This window comes from Schistocerca gregaria, chromosome 7, assembly GCF_023897955.1.
Source record: "Schistocerca gregaria isolate iqSchGreg1 chromosome 7, iqSchGreg1.2, whole genome shotgun sequence".
Taxonomy (NCBI): Eukaryota; Metazoa; Arthropoda; class Insecta; order Orthoptera; family Acrididae; genus Schistocerca; species Schistocerca gregaria.
This window is the reverse complement of record NC_064926.1, coordinates 543,106,132-543,120,839: the sequence shown is the minus strand read 5'-3', so window position 1 is coordinate 543,120,839 and position 14,708 is coordinate 543,106,132. Positions and strand designations below refer to the sequence as shown.

The window sequence follows — 14,708 nt, the reverse complement described above, 5'->3', positions numbered from 1 at the left end:
AAAGGTTATAACACATACCGTGTAAGAACATACTATATGCTGACGATATGACATTAATAAGTACAGAAAAGAACTTACAGAGTGTACTGGACAAAAACAGAGAAATGATGCAAATGGCTAATTACTGGTGTGAGGCTAACCAGCTGTGCATAAATCAAACAAAAACAGAAGAAATAATATTTAATCTCAAAGTAACTAAAAATGAAAACAAAACAGTGAAATTACTTGGGATAATCATAGACCAAAAGCTCTCATGGGAAGGACACACCAATTATCTATGTAGTAATCTAGCATGAGTAGTTTTCTTATTGTATAAATTAAGAAACAGTGTGAGCAAGCAATTGCTACTCCACACATACTATGCATTTTTTCATTCCCAACTGCAATATGGAATATTGCTTTGGGGTAATTCCCCAGGGGCTGGATGTATTTTCAGATGGCAGAAGAAAGCAATCAGGTGCATGGAGGGGTTAGCACCCAGAGAGTCTTGCAGAAATTATTTTAAATCTCTTGGCGTAATGACAGTGCCAAGCATGTACATATATAACTGCCTAATATATGCCAGAGAAAATCTGAAAAAATTGAACATGAGATGTGATGTGCATGCACACAGTACAAGAAACTGTCACCTGCCAGACTTGCCTTCCACAAGACTTGATGTAGTCCATAATAACTATAAGTATTTAAGCATAAATTTTTCAATAAGTTACTATGCTCAGCTCGTACAGTACCACTAAATGAATATAAGAATACATTGCAAACCTGACTAAAAAAACAACGAATTCTATACAACTGAAGAATTCTTAGAAACTAATCATCAAAATATATGTTTTACCTAAGTTATGAAGAAAATGTTTTGATACTATATAAGCTAGTTATTTACTGTGATTCTTTTCTTATGTGTGTATTTAATTACTGTATAAAACATTAATTTACATAATGCCGAAGAAAAGGTCTTTCGTTCCTTTTCTCCCCTTTCTGTAACTATTTGAATATCATACTGAAACTAAAACCCTCTGTAAACTTTGACGAAGCCAGCTGTATGAAAAATATTGAAAGGCTGATAAAAATATTCTATTCTATTCTGTTCTGATCAAATTATATTAAGCACAGAGAGCTTTAAAAATAAATTATCATGTGGAATTGATGACATCCCAGATTTTATCATAAAGAACTACATAAATAAAATAACTGTCCACTCTCTAATGTGTACAATTCATCTTTGGTGACAGATACATTTTCTTAATACCTACTCTGAATTTTTCTTTTGTTTCCTTCACTGCTTGCTCAATATACAGATTGAATAACATTGGGGATAGGCTACAACCCTGTCTCACTCCCTTTCCAACAACTGCTTCCCTTTAATGCCCCTTGACTCTTATAACTGCCATCTGCTTTCTGTACAAGTTGCAAATAGCCTTTCACTCCCTGCCACCTTTAGAGTTTCAAAGAGAGTATTTCAGTCAACATTGTCAAAAGCTTTCTCTAACTCTACAAATGCTAGAAACGTACGTTTGCCTTTCCTTAATCTGTCTTCTAAGATAAGTCATAGGGTCAGTATTGCCTCATGTGTCTGAATATTTCTATGGAATCCAAACTGATCTTCCCCAAAGTCAATTCACCCAGTTTTCCCATTTGTCTGTAAAGAATTTACATTAGTATTTTGCAGCCGTGACTTATTAAACTGATAGTTCGGTAATTTTCACATCTATCAACACCTACTTTGTTTGGGATTGGAATTATTATAGTCTTCTTGAAGTCTTTGGGTATTTCGCCTGTCTCATACATCTTGCTCACCAGATGGTAGAGTTTTGTCAGGGCTGGCTCTCCCAAGGCTATCAGTAGTTCTAATGGAATGTTATCTACTCTCAGGGCCTTGTTTCGACTTAAACTGCATGCAGTATCATATCTCCCATTTCATCTTCATCTACATTCTCTTCCATTTCCATATTACTGTCCTCAAGTACACCACCCTTGTATAGACCCTCTATATACTCCTTCAATGTTTCTGCTTTCCCTTCTTTGCTTAGAACTGGGTTTCCATCTGAGCTCTTGATATTCATACGAGTGGTTCTCTTTTCTCCAAAGGTCTCTTTAATTTTCCTGTAGGCAGTATCTATCTTAGTCCTAGAGAGATATGCCTCTACATTCTTACATCTGTCCTTTAGCCATCCCTGCTTAGCCATTTTGCACTTACTGTTGATCTCATTTTTGAGACGTTTGTATTCCTTTTTGCCTGCATCATTTACTGCACTTTTATATTTTCTTCTTTCATCAATTAAATTCGACATTTCTTCTGTTACCCAAGGATTTCTACTTGCCCTTGTCTTTTTACCTACTTGATCCTCTGCTACCTTCACTATTTCATCCCTCAAAGCTACCCATTCTTCTTCTACTGTATTTCTTTCCCCCATTCCTGTCAATCGTTCTGTTATACTCTTCCTGAAACTCTCTACAACCTCTGGTTCTGTCGGTTTATCCAGGTCCTATCTTCTTAAATTCCCACCTTTTCGCAGTTTCTTCAGTTGTAATCTACAGTTCATAACCAATATATTGTGGTCAGAGTCCACGTCTGCCCCTGGAAATGTCTTACAATTTAAAACTTGGTTCTTAAATCTCTGTCTTACCATTATATAATCTATCTGAAACCTTCCAGTTTCTACAGGCCCCTTCCATGTATTTCACATACTACTTTTCCTACTATCAAATTCCAGCCCCCCATGACCATAAATTTTCGTCTCTCTTCACTATCTGAATAATTGCTTTTATCTTATCATACATTTCACCACTCTCTTCATCATCTGCAGAGCTGGTTGGCATATAAACTTGTACTACTGTGGTTGGCATGGGCTTTGTGTCTATCTTGTCCACAATAATGTGTTCACTATGCTGTCTGTAGTAGCTTACCCGCACTCCTATTTTTTTATTCATTATTAAACCTACTCCAGCATTACCCCTATTTGATTTTGTACTTATAACCCTGTATTTACCTGACCAGAAATCTTGTTCCTCCTGCCACTGAACTTCGCTAATTTCTACCATATATAACTTTAACCTATCCATTTCCCTTCTTAAATTCTCTAACCTAACTGCCCTATTAAGGGATCTGAAATTCCATGCTCCAATCCATAGAAAGCCAGTTTTCTTTCTCCTGATAACGACGTCCTGCTGAGTAGTCCCTGCCTGGAGATCCGAATAGGGGACTATTTTACCTCTGGAATATTTTACCCAAGAGAACGCCATCATCATTTAACCATACAGTAAAGTTACATGCCCTGGGGAAAAATTACGGCTGTAGTTTCCCCTTGCTTTCAGCAGTTCGCAGTACCAACATAGCAAAGCCGTTTTGGTTAGTGTTACAAAGCGAGATCAGTCAATCATCCAGACTGTTGCCCCTGCAACTATTGAAAAGGCTGTTGCCCCTCTTCAGGAACCACACATTTGTCTGGCCTCTCAACAGATACGCCTCCATTGTAGTTGCACCTATGGTACGGCTATCTGTATTAATGAGGCACGCAAGCCTCTCATCAATGGCAAGGTCCATGGTTCATTGGGAGGGGGGGCAAAGCTGCATAGTTGGTTTAATAGATATTGAACAAGTTTATTCCAATTTAAATTCTTGTCTAGATTTAATCCTAAAAATTTCACAGTGTCAATTTCTTCTAGAGTTTGATTTTTGTGATTTATTTCAGTTTCCTGGGATGTTGGCAGTTTTGTTCTGAACTGGACCACATGGGTCTTTAGGATGTTTAGGGTTAATCCATTGAGCTGAAACCAAGTTTCTACATGATCTGTTGTACTGATGATGCTGATAGGAATAGTTTCTGGTTCCTGTTCTTCAATCAATACAATTGTGATGTCTGCAAATAAGACAGATGGAGCAGTTATATTTATTGATAGGTCGTTAACATAGAATAGAAACAAACTAGGCCCTATAATAGTACCTGGAGGGGCACCTTGTGTTACTGTCTTCCATTTGGGAAAATAATTTGCTGTATTTGTAGAGACAACCACTCTTTGTTTTCTATTGCACAGGTATGAAGTAAGCCATGGTAAAGCACTACCCCTAATTCCACACCTGTCAAGTTTGTGGATAAGAAGTGCATGATTTGCTGAGTGAAAAACTTTTGTGATGTCACAAAAGATCCCTGCGACTGTATTCTTATTGTCTAATGATGTGCTAATCTTATCAACAAACTTGTTTATTACATCTATAGTACTTTTCCCACATTGGAAGCCAAACTGAGTTTTCAAAACAATCTCATATTTTTCAATAAAATTTTGAATCTGGGTGGCAGCAGCTTTTCTTGAATACTTTTGACAGAACTGGGAGAAGATTTATGGGATGATAATTTCCCATATCCTCTCCTGTCTCCTTTTTTTTAACAGCGGGTTTACTTATGCATACTTTAGCAACTCTGGGAAACATCCATGTTCAAAAGGCTGGTTTATTATTAAGGATGGTGGGTGTCCTATTATTTTATGCACAAATTTGAGAACTTTTGTGTGTATTCCATTCCAATCTGAAGAATTTTTGTTTTTCAAACAATGGAAAATCCAGGATGGGATGTAACAATATTCTGAGAAGGAAAGCTGCTACTCAGCAAATAGCTGAGATTCTGAGTCACAGATAGACACAACAAAAAGACTCTGACAGTTATAGCTTTTGGCTGTCAAGGCCTTTGTCAACAATAGACATGCCAAAGCACGCATGCGTACACACACACACACACACACACACACACACACACACACACACACACACACACGACTGCATTTGTGTGTGTGTGTGTGTGTGTGTGTGTGTGTGTATGTGTGTGTGTGTGTGTGTGTGTGTGTGTGTTATTGTTGACGAAGCTATAATTTTGAGTCTTTTTGTTATGCCTATCTGTGACACAGCATCTCCACTATATGCAACACTGACATCTGATTTCATGACATTAATTAAGAATTCACTGAAGTATTCTGAAAATTGAGCTGGATTCATAATAACCTTATCTTCAAGCTTTATTTTACAAATTTCCTGCTTTAATACCTAATTCAGATTTCACAACTGACCACACTGCCTTTGATTTATTCTCGTGTCTTAAACTATTATTTGCCATTTGCTTTGTTTCTTGACAACTTTCTTAAATTTAATCTTGTATTGTCTAACATATTCAACAAAGTCAGTATTTTTATTGTATCTTAGTTCATTATGTAGTCTTTTTTTTAGCACTGGAGCTTTTTATACCTTTAGTGAGTTAGTTAGTTAGTTAGTTATATTACTTGTTCCATGGATCATGAACACAATTCTTTCGTAATGATGTGGAATGTGTCAAAGTACACAAGATTCATTTATCCCAAATAATCATTGTTAGTCTTATATACGGTACAATTGTTAATGCTTACTGTATTTCTTTGGCCTATGTCTAAAAATTCATCTATGGAGTGATCCATTTCAATTTGTTTGTTGCTTTATTAAAACACCTTTAGGTGGAAATGTTTGATTGAAAACATTTAAAATCTACTTAAGAATGCTTCAAAATTGCAGTGCTTGAAATATTTCTGTCAAAGTGCCATTCTATCTCATTCAGTTTGTCATGAAATGAAATCATGTTTTCCTGATTAAAGTTTCATTTTACATAGACCTTTTTACTTAGAACTGCCTTACTGTATCTGCACAACTCATTGAATCATGCTGAATGATCAGTAATTTGTAAATCTAAACAAAATTTATGTATAACTTCAAAAACGCAATTCATTAAAATACTGTCAATGCATGTAGCTGACAGAGCATTTACCTCATTCATTCTGAAAAATTTAATTGGAAACTGTAATCTTTTATTAAGTCAAAGAATTTTGATGCTGTTTCATGGATAGATCCTCTCTGATGCTTGGCATGGTTTCAGGAAGAATAAATCTCCAACTGCACACTAGATGCTGTAGACAAGGAACAAAACTCAGTTGGGCTCTTCCTAGATTTGTCAAAGACATTTGATTTTATAGACCACAAAATCCTGCTAAACAAAGTGTAGCCCTATTGGTATTTCTCTGAATTGGTTCTGCTCATACCTTACAAAACACAAACAGAAAGAAGCAATAAAACTAAATGACCAAGGACATATTGGAACTTACTACTCTGATTATGGCAATATAGCACAAAGTTTGCCATAGTGTTCAATACCTGGATGAATTCTGTTTCTTCTTTCCATAAATGACTTATCATTGTGATTCAGCAACAATACTAGTATGCTCTTTTCAAATGATACGAGTATCCTCCCTAAAAAAGAGGAATGACCGTGAGCTCCAAGATGCAATAGCTGAAGGTCCAGATTTATTTATTTTTATTTATTTATTTATTGCTTGTTCTGATGATCCATCTTGTAACAGTATCACAGGGTATGGAACGTGTCAGAAATCTATGGTGGCACATAAAAACAAAACAAAATGATTTCATATTACAGTCAACAGTAACTTAGGTTCTACTACAGAACAATTTTGAGAGATAAATAAATATTACAAAATAATAAGTGTTACATAAAATAAATATTACAAAATATGTGTTTACAAATAAACAATGGTCAGATTTACAAATGTAGATTTGAGTACATATTCGCATTTAACAACACAATAAATCCTAAACACTGTAGTTCAGGATCTCTTCTATTGTATAGAAAGAGCCTTGTAATAGGAGTTGCCTTAAAGATTTTTTAAACAAGAGCTCATCTTCTACCAAACACTTAATTCGTGGAGGGAGGGTGTTAAGAATCTTACAGTCAGTGAAATGGACTCCTTTCTGTACCATACTTAGATTTGCCTGTTCACAGTGGATCTCATGTTTTCTTCTCATCTCATGACTATGATACTCACTATTCAGTTTAAAAATAGATTTTTCTTTCCTTATGAGGTACATCAAAGAGTATATATATTGTGCAGTGGATATAATGATTCTAAGTTTCTTAAAAAGATTCCTGCATGTGGTTGTAGGATGGACTTCACACATGATCCTTATGGCTCTTTCTTGTGCTCACAGTACTTTTTTAGCCAGTGAGTGATTACCCCAAAACATAATTCCATATGCCATAATGGCGTGAAAATAACCATAATAGGCTGACTTCATGGTTTCCATACTTCTATAAGAAGGAACAATGCGTAAGTTGCTGAACTCAGTCTTTTGCATAGATTCAGGATGTGGTTTGACCAGTTCACTTTGTTGTCAGCATGCAAGCCTAGGTATTTTGAGGTAGCCACCCTGGTTAACACCTGATCACCTAATTTTACTACAATTTCTTCATCTTTGAATGTTTTGTGGAATGGAAAATAGTTTGTTTTAGTGTAATTTAAAAAAAAAAGGCCATTAATATTAAACCAGTTCAATATTTCACTTAAAACCTTATTAGCTGTTTCATCAAGTTAATCTACTGAATTTTCAATAAGTAGTATATTGTAATCAGTAAAAAATGGTGAATCTACAAGAATCTGTACAGAGAGGCAGACAATTTATAAAGATAATAAAAAGTGGGGGGCCCAGAACTGAGCCTTGGGGCACTACACATGTGATAGTACCCCATTCTGAAATCCATTTTGACCATCCACTACAACTTTCTGTTTTCTGTTTTGCAGGTATGAGTCAAGCCATTGCCCTGATGAACCACTTATACCGAGCTGTGCATCTTTTTGTAAAAGAATCTGGTGACTGACACACTCAAACACTCTTGTTAGGTCACGAAAAATCCCAACCACCTTTAATTTTTTGTTGATAGATTCCAAGACTTTGCCAGCAAATGCAAATATTGCATCTTCTGTTTACAAACCTTTCTGAAATCCAAACTGACCTTTGCTGAGGATGTTTTGATCCCTGAGATGCTTAACTATCTTGGCATGCATTAGTTTTGCTAAAACCTTTGAAAAACTTGTCAGTAGTGATACTGGTCAATAGTCAGCAGCATCTATCTTATCTCCCTTCTTATACAGTGATTTCACAACTGCATACTTAAGCCTCTCAGGAACTATTCCTTGCTTAAGTGATGCATTAAAAATGTGGCAAAGGACTTTACTTACATGCCTGCAGCAGTAACAGTATTTTAATAATTTGTTAGAAATATTGTCAATCGCAGTAGAGTTTTTACTTTTCAGAGATTTAATAACTCTTTCAACAGTGACTGTTGTTACCTTCATTTGATGTACTGAGCTAGGTACTCTGGCTTTCAAAAGATTGATGGCTTGGTTCATGGAGCATTGTAAACCTATTTTTCCTGTTACTGTTAAAAAAAAGTTTGTTTAATGTGTCTGCAGCTATTTTTGGATTGCTAACAAGATGACCTTCGCTTTTTATTTAGATATTTTCACTACAAACTACATTTTTCCTTGTTTCCTTCTTTACAAAATTCCAAATAGTTTTTACTTTATTGTTCGAGTAACCAATTTCTGCCTTCAAGCACATGTTCTCTGCTGCTTGTATGGTCTTATTCAGAACTTTATTGTAGAGTTTATAGTGCATACTCCTTCTGGGATCATTTGATCTCTTGGCTGCTGCATATAGTTCTCTTCCTGTTTCACAAGTAATGTTGATACCTTTAGTAATCCAAGGCTTGTTTCCAGATTTTAACAGGTTTCCTCTCACTGACTTGTTTGGAAAGGTTTCTTCAAAAAGACTTGTAACTTCATTGATAAATATATTAAATTTTGAGTTAACATACACAGGAGACCAGTCCACTAGCTGTAATTGCTGATTAAAGCTTTCAGTGGTGTGTTAGCTTATAATCCTAAAGTTTTTCCAAATTATATTTTCTTTACTTTATACATTTATTTGGTTTAGAGTGAGGAATTGCCCTTCATGATTAGAGAGGCCATTTATAATATTTTTCAGAGTTAAATTATTGTAAATATCCTTATCTACAAATACATTATCTATTAAAGTGCTAAGGCTGGCTGTTACTCTAGTTGGAGTATCCACCAATGGTACTAAGTTGTAACAGTACATCAGTTGTTCAAAATCTGTTTTATTTCTATTTTCTGTTAAGAAGTCCACATTGAAGTCACCCATAACAATGGTTGATTTAGTTTTCCTACATAGGTGGGACAGAAGTGATCCTATTTATCTCAGAAATACATTCATATTTCCAGCAGGTGCTCTGTAAATAGCCAGTACAATAACTTTTGCACTGTCTGCTGTTAACTCAGTGCCACACACTACAAAATGCAGTTAATCACAGTATTGGCTTAAATTTAGAAATTTATACACTATATTGCTTTTTTATTTTACAGATATCACAACTCCACTTTTTCTCATAATAGATCTACATCAATGTGCAGCTAAACTAAAGTTCCCAATTTGTAGGATGTGGATTCCACTCATAACATGATGTTCTGAGAAACACAATATATCAGTCTCACTTTCACACTTGTCTTTTTAATTTATCAGTGCCTGGTCTATTTTATTCTTGAGACTATATACATTTTGGTGGAATAAAGACAAAGTTTGATTTTTGCTCACACCTACATTTGCATGATGTTTATTAGGAGTGGCTTTTTCCAGTACACTATTTGATAATATTGCTTGATGTGTGGAAGACTCATATTGAACACACAAGAGAGATGTTTCATGCAACAAATCCTTTTCTCTCGCATTACAATAAAAATGCTGGGTTTGCTTTCTGTTGCGTGTAGGATGGGCAACAGTTTCTGCTGCGTGTGTTGATGTTTCAGCTGTTGGTCCTCCCATTGATGATTCTGTTGCTTTTGATGCTGCTGCTTCTTCTGCTGCTGAGACTGGTCCCATACCGGTACATGGAATTTTGCTGTTCACTCTCTCCCTGTTTGCAATTATTTCATTTATCATTTTGCACACAAAGTATTTTCCTTCATAATTTAGATGCATTCCATGTCTGGTATGCTGACATCTGTCCAATTTGCATATATCAAGGATGCTACATTTTCCAAACAAAGAACACATTTGTTTTTATTTAATGTTAGTTTTTTTAATTTTTTTGTTGACAGATGAGTGATACATCAGATTGTATCTGTGTGGTAAAGTTGCAACTATTGTATTGGATGATTTGTTTGACAGAAATAACATGATTGTAAACACAAAGAAAACCACATTCACAGAATTTTCAGTCAAAAACCAAGATATTTATGTCCAGTATGAAAATATATAGTTCTGAAATACCACCCACAACAGAAAAAAGATTTTTACGCCTATAGATTAAGGACAACTTTAAATGTCGAACATACATCAGTAAACCTAATAGTAAGCTGAATAAGCTGTGCTACTCCTTACACATCCTTGCATACTGTGCAAGCCCAAAGACTGCTTACTATGCACAGTTTCAGGGTGCAATGCAGTATTGTATCATGCTCTGGTGAGACTCCCTATATAGCTCAGACATTTTCCTCAAACCATGGAAAATCTGGGGTGGAATAATGACAATATTATGATACGGCCTTTTTATGAAGTAGACAGCACATGCGCGCGCACGCGCGCGCGCACACACACACACACACACACACACACACACACACACACACACACACACACACACCATGCAAGCACAAATCACACTCATAAGACCACCGAGGCCAAACTGCGAGCAACTGTGCGTGATGGGAGAAGCACTCTGGGTGGTGGGGGTAAGGAGATAGCTGGAGTAGGGTCAGGGAGGGATAGGAGGATAGGGATGAGGGACAGTAAAGTGCTGCTTGTGGGAGCATGCAGGGACATGTTGGGGACAGATTAGAGCAGCTAGGTGCAGCTGGGAGGTTAGACAGAGGAGAGACATGAGGGAGGGGGGGGGGGGGGAGCAGAAAAGTAGAGTTGGGGAAAAAAGACTGTAGGTGCATTGCTGGAGTAGAAGTCTGTGTAGTGCTGGAGTGAGAGTAGGGAAGTGTATAGGTAGATAAAGTACAGGAGCTAATGTAGGTTGAGACCAGAGGGATTACGAGAGTGTAGGAATATATTTTACAAGGAGATTTTCCACCTGTGTAACTCTGGTGTTGGTAGGAAGGATCCACAAGATGCAGGCTGTGAAACAGTCATTGAGATGAGGAACATACTGTTGGGCAGCATGTTCAACAACAGGGAGGTCCACCTGACTCTTGGCCACAGTTTGTCAGTAGTTATTAATGCAGACAGGCAGCTTGTTGGTTGTGATGCCCACATGATTTGTAGATCACAGGACTGCTTTCACGGATTGCCATGCCTTTGAGGAGACAAGTGATGTTTGTAACTGGACTGTAGTAGATTGTTGATGGGAGGATGTATAGGAGAGGTCTTGCATCCAGCTCTCTTGCAGGAATAGTTCTCTTACAGAGATATGAGCCATAAGGGGCTTGGAGCTGGGGTAGAGTAGAAATGGACAAGGATGTTGCACAGGTGTGGTGGGTAGCAGAATACCATTGTGATGGGCAGCAGAATATCATTGTGAGAGGTGTGGGATGGATAGTGGACAGGATAATCCTTATTTCAGGACATGACAGGAGGTAATAAAAACTCTGGCAGAGAATATGATTCAGTTGCTACAGTCATAGGTAGTACTGAGTCACAAGAGGAGTACTCTTTTGTGGCTTGGAGGTGGGACTCTGGGAGGTAATGGGTGACTGGAGATATAAGGCATGGGAGATCTGTGCCCCCACTGAGAGAACTCTGCTGCCAAAGACCAACACCTTCAGCCTACTACTTGTAATCTATCCTGACAAAAGACGCAATGTCCATGGGTGGCTAGCCTGTGTGGAAGAGATTTGTCAGCCTACAAACCTTACCACAGTGACTCCATTTCAGAAATCCAACAGGATCTCCAGTCTATTCTCAAATCCTTAGGCTTATCCCAGAACCTCTCCCCTGAGTCTGTCACTCTCCTCACCCACATCACTCCCTGTACTTCCACCTTCAACAAGTTTCCTAAAGTCCATAAACCCAACCATCCAGTATGTCCCATAGGCTGGTTACTGTGCCCCCACTGAGAGAAACTCTGCAGTCAAAGACCAACACGTTAAGCTTACTACTTGTAACCTATCCTGACAAAAGACACTGACCATTTCTTCCACCAACTCTCCACTATTCCTGTTCCTTTACCACATAGCACCCTGCTCACCACTATTGGTGCTATTGATGCCACCTCCCAGTATACTGACACACCTAATGCCCATGGCCTTGACACTATTGAGCGCTACCTTTCCCACACCCAACTGATTCCATACCTACAACCTCCTTCCTGGCCACCATGTCCAACTATGTCCTCACCTACAATTACTTTCTGAAGGCATCACTGACAAACAAATCTGTGGTAGGGAAATTGGCACCCACATGTTACCATCCTATGCCTATCTATTCATGGACCCTTTAGAGGAATCCTTCCTAACCACCCCAAATCTCATAACTGTCACCATGTTCAGATTCATTTATGATATTTTTGTGATCTGAATTGAGGGAGAGGACACCCTAGCCACATTCCATGAGAACCTCAACACCTTTTCCCCATTTGATTCACTTGGTCCTCCTCAGGCCATCCAAGCTATCTTCCTCAGTGTTGGCCTCCACTGCAACAGTGGTTGCATCAGTACCTGCATCCATATTTAACCTACCAATGAACACCAATACCTCCTCTTCGACAGCTACTACCCATTCCATACCAAGAAGTTCCCTCCATACAGGCTAGCCATTTGTTGCTGTGGCATCTGTAGTGACACGCACTACCTCTACAAATTTACCAAGGATCTCGCTGGGGCCTTCACAGACAGATTACTGTCCCAACCTGATACAGAAACAGATCACCTGTGTCTTAACTCCCCAGTCAACTACCACCTCCTGTAGTCCCTTTGTCCAGCCACAAAGGAGTATTCCCCTTGTTACCAGTACCACCCAGGACTGTAGCAACTGAATGACATTCTTTGCAAGGGTTTCTACTATCTCTCGTCATGCCCTGAAATGAGGACTATCCTACCCACTACAATCCCACCCCTCCCTCAATGGTATTCTGCTACTCACTGTACCTACACAATATCCTCGTCCATACCTACTCCATCCCTGCCTCAAATCCCTTGCCTTGTGGCTCATTTCCTTGTAATAGAAATAGATGCAAGACTCAAGTACATCTTCCCACCACCACCTACTCCTATCCAGTAATTTAACCAAGTCATTCAACTTTACAACAATCTGCCACCAGAAATAAAAAAAACATGAAGTCTCTTTCTTTGTTAAATAGGAGTCTCAAAACCCTTTTGCTTGATCATTGCTTTTACACTGTATCTTGAGTTTTTGGTCCATATGTGTGCAAAGAAATATGAAATCAGTTGCAGGAGTAATTTTTTTTTAAAGAAATAATCACTAATGTAAAATAAAATATTGTAAAAATATTAAGTATTCATTCCATCCACAATTATTCCAGTTGTGTTTGTGTGTGTGTGTGTGTGTGTGTGTGTGTGTGTGTGTGTGTGTGTGAGAGAGAGAGAGAGAGAGAGAGAGAGAGAGAGAGAGAGAGAGAGAGATTTTGTAAATTTTGTAATAAGTTGTAATCTGTAACTATGCCAGATACACAGAAAGATGTTTTTCAGGTTCTTGACAATTTGGAAAGAGCCACCATACGGTTTAGAGGAGGAATCCCTGGTGGCAGATGTCGCAAGTTGGTCCCGTATGACAGATGTCTTTTTGTGAAAGAGGGTGAGAGGCTTCTGTCTAATCCTGTAGATGAACCATGGCCCTGTCAGCCCAAGAAATGTAGTCGTCGATGAGATGTCCCTCAAAACACTGTCACATTCAACTGCTACTGTAACTGTAAATAAGTAAATTAATTTGGTATTGTAATGATGATTGTTGTTCCAAAGCCTAATATTGACTGAAACTTTCTTACATGTTTATATTTGATTACTCTTACTTAGAGAATATGTATTCTCAGGAGAGAGTTGCATACATTACCAGAAAATATAATTAAACTACTACACTGTTTCTGCTGAGTTTGTTTATTGATTGTGTGTCTAAGTTTATTATTGTTTTGCCTCTGGTGAAGCATCTACAAGTAGCAACATGTGATAACAGACAGGAAGATAACGTTTTTGCCTACTCTTTCTTTTCACTTAATTTTAATGACAGTTGGTGTATATAGTATGCAACCAGTGTTGTGTTACATTAATAACACATCTGAATGCAAAAAATATATAATAGCACATAGTAGCTTATTTGTGTAGTCTGCATTTGCTTAAGAATTCCATGACTATTTTACAAGTTATGTACCTTTTGACATGAGTGTAGAGTATACTGGTGACATTAGTTGAAAAACTGGTGTTCCAGTTGAGTCTCTAACACCTTTCCTGTGCAGGCAGCTGGAGAAGTTTTCTGATGGAAGTGCATCTTTCTTACTGATGTCTGATGTCGTCTTTTGTGTTTCTGAGCCATAAACTGTTATCTTCTGGCATGACCAGGCTGCACATCTACATCTAAATCTGCATTTACATCTACATAACAATCCTGAAAATCACACTTTAGTGCCTGACAGAGCGTTCATTGAACCATCTTCACAATAATTCTCTGTTATTCCACTCGTGAAAAGCGTGTGGAAAAAACAAGCACCTATATCTTCTCATGCTAGCACTATTTCCCTTATTTTATTATGATGATAATTTTCCTTATGTAGGTTGGTGTCAACAAAATATTTTCACATTCAGAGGAGAAAGTTGGTGTTTGAAATTTCATGAGAAAATTCTGACACAACAAGAAACACCTTGGTTTCATG

General features: G+C 37.7%; 1 protein-coding gene across 1 annotated transcript in view; it reads left to right on the top strand.

Annotated features, from left to right (window-relative positions):
* The window catches only part of LOC126281588 (uncharacterized), a 166,534-nt gene extending 152,610 nt beyond the window's left edge, over positions 1-13,924 (top strand). Inside the window, exon 6 of the mRNA XM_049980671.1 lies at positions 13,534-13,924. Within this exon, the coding sequence (XP_049836628.1) occupies positions 13,534-13,710 (177 nt within the window). The 3' untranslated portion in view covers positions 13,711-13,924. The remainder of the gene's footprint in view (positions 1-13,533) is intronic.
* The last annotated feature ends 784 nt before the right edge of the window (positions 13,925-14,708 follow it).